This window comes from Sprattus sprattus (assembly GCF_963457725.1).
Source record: "Sprattus sprattus genome assembly, chromosome: 4".
NCBI classification, from domain to species: domain Eukaryota; kingdom Metazoa; phylum Chordata; class Actinopteri; order Clupeiformes; family Clupeidae; genus Sprattus; species Sprattus sprattus.
In genome coordinates, this window is record NC_137923.1 from 26,555,001 (window position 1) to 26,561,885 (window position 6,885).

At 42.9% G+C, this 6,885-nt stretch overlaps 1 protein-coding gene across 1 annotated transcript in view; it reads left to right on the forward strand.

Annotated features, from left to right (window-relative positions):
• Positions 1-5,349, forward strand: part of twsg1a (twisted gastrulation BMP signaling modulator 1a) — a gene marked incomplete at both ends in the record, with an annotated part of 8,016 nt that extends 2,667 nt beyond the window's left edge. The window contains 3 exons of the mRNA XM_080838164.1: positions 2,157-2,256; positions 2,649-2,906; positions 5,156-5,349. Of these exons, the coding sequence (XP_080694290.1) occupies positions 2,157-2,256; positions 2,649-2,906; positions 5,156-5,349 (552 nt within the window). The remainder of the gene's footprint in view (positions 1-2,156; positions 2,257-2,648; positions 2,907-5,155) is intronic.
• Positions 5,350-6,885: the final 1,536 nt, after the last annotated feature.

Genomic DNA, 6,885 nt, shown 5'->3' on the forward strand with positions numbered 1-6,885 from the left:
TACATACATACATACAGTACTTACACATCTGTTCCTGATGTAGCCACCATCAGGGATGTTGAAGATGTGTCATGTTCTGTGCTGCTGTAACAGAATTCACAGCTCAACCATGAGATCCCAGGTTCGTGGCCCTGTTCTGGCCCTCATGTGGCTCTGCTCTGGCCCTCATGTGGCTCTGCTCTGGCCCAGGGGTGCTCTGCTCTGGAGTTAAGGACTATCTGTGATGTTGAAGCTGTGAATGACAGAGTGAGTCCAGATGTTAGAGTCTGTACACAAACAGGAGCCCAGCTGTAGCTACAGTAGAGAATCAGTGGGAGGCTGGCTCTCTTTTTCACACACACACACACACACACACACACACACACACACACACACACACACACACAAAGGGAAGGGTCTGAATTGTTTTCCTCTGTGACTCTCTCTGTTCTGCTCACCATCTCCTCCTTTGTGTCCTTAATCTCAAACTACTTGGTTTTTACATGGCATAAACATACACACACACACGTGTCTAACTCCATCTCACACACACACACTGTGTCTCACTCCATCTCCTGCACACATACACACACAGACATCCTTGCCCTGTCTCGATCACACACGCACACACACATCTCCCTGCCCCGTCTCAATTGTACATCTGGAGGTCGACCTGTATGTTCCCTCTCTTCTCCACCACAGTCCCTCACTGTAATTACCTTTAAATGTTCCACACACATCCCATGGGAACACATGCCACATGTTGTGTGTGTGTGTGTGTGTGTGCATGGGTGCTTGACAGTGTGTGTTTGTGCACGTGTGTTCTCCGTCTTGGCAGACTAATTCCACACAGCTCTTGGATGACTCAGTGCAGGTGGTGGCACTTCAGGCACTCCAAGCAGTGAGGGGGAGTATGTGTGTGCCTGTGTGTGTGTGTGTCCGTGCACATTACTTTAGTGCTCTCATGCTGTCCGTCAGCCTCCTGCTGTCCTCTAAAATTCACAACCCCTTGTGTGTGCACTCACATTATTCAGTGATGGAGGTACTACTACTACTATTTTGTGTGTGTGTGTGTGTGTGTGTGTATATATGTATATATATATATATATACAGGCGCCGAAAAAATGAAGAGACCACTTCCAAATGATTTGGAAAATGTTTGTTCTTTTATTCTATAAACTACTGACAACATTTCTACCAAATTTAAAATAAAAATATTGTCATTTAGAGCATTTATTTGCAGAAAAATTACAATTGGTCAAAATAGCAAAAAAGATGCAGTGTTCTCAGATCTCGAATAATGCAAAGAAAACAAGTTCATATTAATTTTTAAACTACGCAATACTAATCTTTTCACTTAAGAAGAGTTCAGAAATCAATATTTGGTGGAATAAAAAAAAAATGCTATTTTGACCAATTGTCATTTCTCTGCAAAAAAATGCTCTAAATGACAATATTTTTATTTTAAATTTGGTAGAAATGTTGACAGTAGTTTATAGAATAAAACAAAAATGTTCAATTTACTTTAACACGTCCCAATAAATAGTAAAACCAGAGAAACTAATCATTTGGAAGTGGTCTCTTAATTTTTTCCGCAGCTGTGTATATATATATATATATATATAGATATAGACACACACACACACTGTATCCATGTTAAAGTGGTGGTGTTCACACAAGTGTGTGAGGGTGTGTTTCTTCCCATGAATTGTAGAATGAAGATGGTGTTGAGTCGAACTGGGGTGGATTCATTTTTTCCTTTTTCTATGGTGACCCATTGATAGTGGAAACCAAATAAACCACAGTTTGTTTAGTTTATCTTAATCTAAACATGATAGTAGCCTTCAAGAATTATTAATACAATTTCAGGATAACACCACAGGTTTTCCACGGTAGTAAGCTCCTGTGACGACACTTTAGCTTACCTGCCATAGAGCTCTATGCCTCACTGTGTCTGTGTATGTCTTGTCCGTTCAGTAGTTAATCTTGTGCAAAGCACTCTACTATCTTTTGTGGAAATACCATGTGAGTGTCGGTGTCTGTATCTGTGTCTGTGTTGTTGATGCTTAAAGAGCGCATTTCTTATTGATGTGCAGGAGGCTGTAGACATGTTGTTTTAGATGCTAACTGATGTTGTGGATGATGATGATGATGGTGATAATGATGTTGCTGTGCAGGAGCTGTGTGGCTGTCAGCTGTCAGAGGGGAACTGCTCCTGTTGTAAGGAGTGCATGCTCTGCCTCGGCTCACTGTGGGAGGAGTGCTGTGACTGCGTTGGTGGGTCCCTTGCACCTGTCAATCACCAAACAAAACGGACAAACTGTAAAAGAAATCTGACAATTAATGATTAAGCCATTTGGTAGTTAAATAGCTACTAGGCCTGTAAGGACAGTACGTTTATAAATGTGACTTTTAACTTTTTGTCATGTGTTGAGATTAGACATTTTTTACTCAATTGTTTTCACTAATTAGCAGTGAACAGCCCTTTCTTTTTACCATTAAAGGATGCTTTTAAACAGTTAGCCATTTTGGACCTTGAGATGTTTCAAAAAGAGATGATGGGTCCGGAGTGGCCTGATTGACAAGGAACTGACCAGCACTGTAATCCTGCAATAATTGTAATAAACTGTGGTTTGGTGTGTGTGTGGATCTTCTCTGGTGACGCCCAGGGATGTGTAACCCCAAGACCTACACCGACACCCCACCGACCTCCAAGAGCACGGTAGAGGAGCTCCATCGACCAATCCCATCACTGTTCCGGGCCTTGACACAGGGTGATGCACCTGTCAACATGATGGTGGTGTCCTTCCCTGTCGCTGAGGAGCTCTCCCACCATGAGAACCTGGTCTCCTTCCTGGAGACACTTGACAACCAGCACCAGAATGTTTCGTTGCCCAGCAACAGCCACCATTCCAGCTATGACAAAGGTATTGGTGTGTATTTAAGCAATAAGCCCCAAGAGGCCGTGCTTTGCGCTGATTTTAGAACAGGTAAGGGGAGTTGTTAGGCACGACGCGAAACACTGCTGCACAGCCTTGCTTCATCACAGGGACGAACAACACACAGCGTTAGATACACAAATACACTGCACTGCAAAAATTCAGCTTTTTACAACAATAAAAAAGTAATTAATTAGGGGTTATATTACTTAAAATAGGGAAAATGATCTGCCAACAGAACAGGAAAATTTGACTAACCAAGATTTATTTTAAATAACACAAATATATTGTCAGACTAAAAACAAGTATGGATTTCCTTGATTTCAAGATTTCCATTTTTGCAGTATAGTACCTCACTCTCAGACTCACACACACACTCAGGGCCCTATCTTGCCGATCAGAAACGCAAGTAGGACGGCGCCAAGCGCAAGTAGCTGTGTGGGCGGCTCTATGGCGCAGTTGCTATTTTAACGGCGGAAAAAACACACTTGCGTCCAGCGCAAGTGTCAAAAGGGTTGGTCCAAAGGAGGTTACTCAGCCATAGGTGTGGTTTGGGCGGAATATGCAATAAACCAATCGGAGCGTCATTTCACATTCCCTTTAAGAGCGAGAAGCGCATAGTCCATAGCGGCTTGTTATTTTGATGGCGGAATTACCTGGTGGAAGACCGGAGAAATTCACAGCCGAGGAGACCCACGTGAGATTTACACCAATTTTTTGGCAAGCCATATATAATTACAAGGAAAATAAAGTATTTACCACTTGAGGAAATCATTGTGAAATCCATATCCAAGATATTTTAAAAATAAGCATACATGTAGCCTACACATTGACCCAAATGATTCAGGTTAATTGAAGCTGCGTGACATTTGATTTATTGTATGGCTTTGTAAAAAGCCGGGAGATAGATATATATGGGGATGCGAGAAACCCTCCAAAAGTAAGCAAAGTCAAGCAAGCATGTCAAGATATTGCCGTGATTGTTTCTGCAACGGGGCACCCGAAAACGTTGCCGAAAACGCTATAATGACGTCCAGAGACGTGGGACATCCAAGCTGGAAGGTAACACACGTTCTCGTGCCTTCACGGGAGGTGGATCTGCCTCGACCCAGGATCTGACGGCAGCAGAGGACATCGCCACGTCTACCCTCACGCCTGAGAGCGTGCAGGGATTTGGGGGCATGGAAATCGGCACCCAAGCCAGTGCACCAGCTGACCAAACCCAAGGTACATAAATAAAGTCCACATACACAGAGATGAGTTTACAAGATTTATAATAATACTGGCATTAAATAAATGCAACAAAGCCATACAATAAATCAAATGTCACGCAGCTTCAATTAACCTGAATCATTTGGGTCAATTGTGTACGCTAGATGTATGCCTAGTTTTTAAATGTCTTGGATACGGATATCACAATGATTTCCTCATGTGGTAAATACTTTATTTTCCTTGTAATTATATATGGCTTGCCAAACAATTGGTGTAAATCTCTCGTGAAGACGACAGAAGTACAGAAGTGTAGCCTACAGGTCCTATACTGTGCGGGCAAGCACATGCGCCCTTAAAATAGCGTTCTGAATACGCGTTACAGACTTTAGACATTGCGCCTCACATTAGACCAGCTTTTTTTTGGTCAATGGCGCACGGCGCACGGCGTTGTATTTGAAACTGCAAAATACCACTTGCGCCAGAGAAACGCCTTCTCTGTTCCGCCCCCGCCCATGTCGACGCAAGTTCATTTCGAAGCGCGCCTCTGGAGGGAAAATCGCGCTGTGCGCCGGGTGCAAGATAGGAATGATACATGCGTCGGTGACAATGTCAATTGCGCTGGGTGCAAGATAGGGCCCTCAGTGTCTCTCCTCCTTTTTAGGCTTCTCTCCCCCCATCCCCTTTTTTACCATTCCATATTGCCTTTTAAGCATTCCTCTCCTCTTTTCTCCTGTCCTGCTCTGTGGAATGCAGCTGTCACACCTGTGGTCTGCAGGTTGCCCAGTGTGAAGCATTCTGCTCCGGCAGAGGTGTTTTACTAAATCCTGATGACCCCTCTCCTGCCTGATTTCCATTCCTTGTCCCCCTTCCCCTCTCTCTAGCTCTATCAATCCTCCTTTAAATTTCCTCTCCAACATCTTCCTGTATTTCTTTTTGACTTGTCTGTCTCGTGTTTATCTGTTTCCTTCGCTGTGTCTCCCTCTCCATAACCTAACCCTCTCTTCATCCGTCCACCTCCTTTCCAGCTCCAGAGCCAGATAACCTGTGTACTGTGGTGTTCTTTGACGACTGCCTGTCCGTCCACCAGTGCAAGCAGTACTGTGAATCCATGGGCGGATCCAAGTACCGTTGGTTCCACAACGCTTGCTGCGAGTGCGTCGGGCCCGAGTGCCTGGACTACGGCAGCAGAACAGCCCGTTGTGTCAACTGCATGTTCTGATGGTTCTTACCCGGCAGAACGAACCAGCCCAGCCTCACAGCAGATATGCATCCTAACTTACATGTGAAGTCAGTTGCATTTTGTTGCCATTTATTCTAATCACAAGAAATCTTAATCAACTTGGGGGCATTTTTTACTCTATGGACATTTGTTTCTAGTCCAGTTTGAAGTGATTTTAGTTGAATACAAAAGAAGGCACTCCAGTGTATGAATGAATTCACTATACTAACTTTTGCATACAGCTGATAAAGGTATATGAAACTTTATAATCACAACAGAAGTGCTGCTCTACAAATGTTTGTTTACCTGCAAATTCATCTACGGGATTTTTGTAGCTAATTGTATTTGCATTGATATAAGATCAGTGGTTTATGACTACATACTCATGTCGAGCTAGAAGGTTTAATGAACTCCTTGTGAGCCCTTATATCACATTTTCTGAAATCTCTTAGGGTTTCACAAATTGTTATAGCACTTGTTATAGCCATGATCGTAAACTGACGGTAAAAGCCTGCTGTGACTTTGTGATTTTGTTCACTGGTAAGAGAAATTGTAAGAGTATTTTATCGTGTGTTCTTTGGTTGTCATTTCATATGCATTGTATTGTACATTATATTTGCTAGGTGCATGCATATTGTTAATGAAGTCATTGATTGATTGGGGTTAGGTGTCTGGTCTGGTGCATGTGTGTATGTGTCCATTCCAACGTTTGTGACCTTTTGTTTTTCAACTGATTCATTAAACTCGTAGGCCTACAGACTTTCAAAATGCAGGCCTAAATCATGTATCCGCGTTCACTACTGTCCGAGTTTTCCTAGTCCTCTGGTCACCACGGCATGGTCCAGCTGGCAGGAAATGGAGTGTGAGGCTTTTCGTGCTGCTCATGCACCAGCCTCAACAATGGCGCCTTTGTCAGAGCTTTCATGAAACTTGTAATTCACATGACCTCGTCACGGAGTCAGAAATACAGTGGCTCTTCTTGCAGCTTCATAGACTGACACAGGCTACTCCCAATAATATAGCCTACTAAAGAAGCTCGCTATTCAAACTTGCCACGGAAAAGGTACAACTATTTGCTATGACCCGTAGCTCTGTAGTTCAGTAGACTATTTAATATTAGCAGCTGTTGAATACAAATACAATGAAAAATATTGTAAACCTGTAAGTTATTAATAATATTTACCCCAAAATGTCCACACGTTGCATTCAAAATGTGTGGAGCTGGCTACTAGAAATCAATTTGTCCATGACAAAAATACCACTAAGAAATGAACCATGAAGTTCTGGTTCTGCAGATTGTGCCGACAAGCATGCATCTACTGATGTTTCAGGCTTTGGACACATTTATTTCGGCTAACAGTTGTTACTTTGTTTATGACTCCTTGAACCAATGAGAGACAAGGTGGCTAAATATGGATCGACGGGAGTTGTAGTTTAACATGGACATGGTGGGGTTGATGTTATGAAACAATGCATTTGATTAACTACATTTCCCAAAGATACCTTCAGGGGTCCTGCTCACGCTCAATTCAGAGA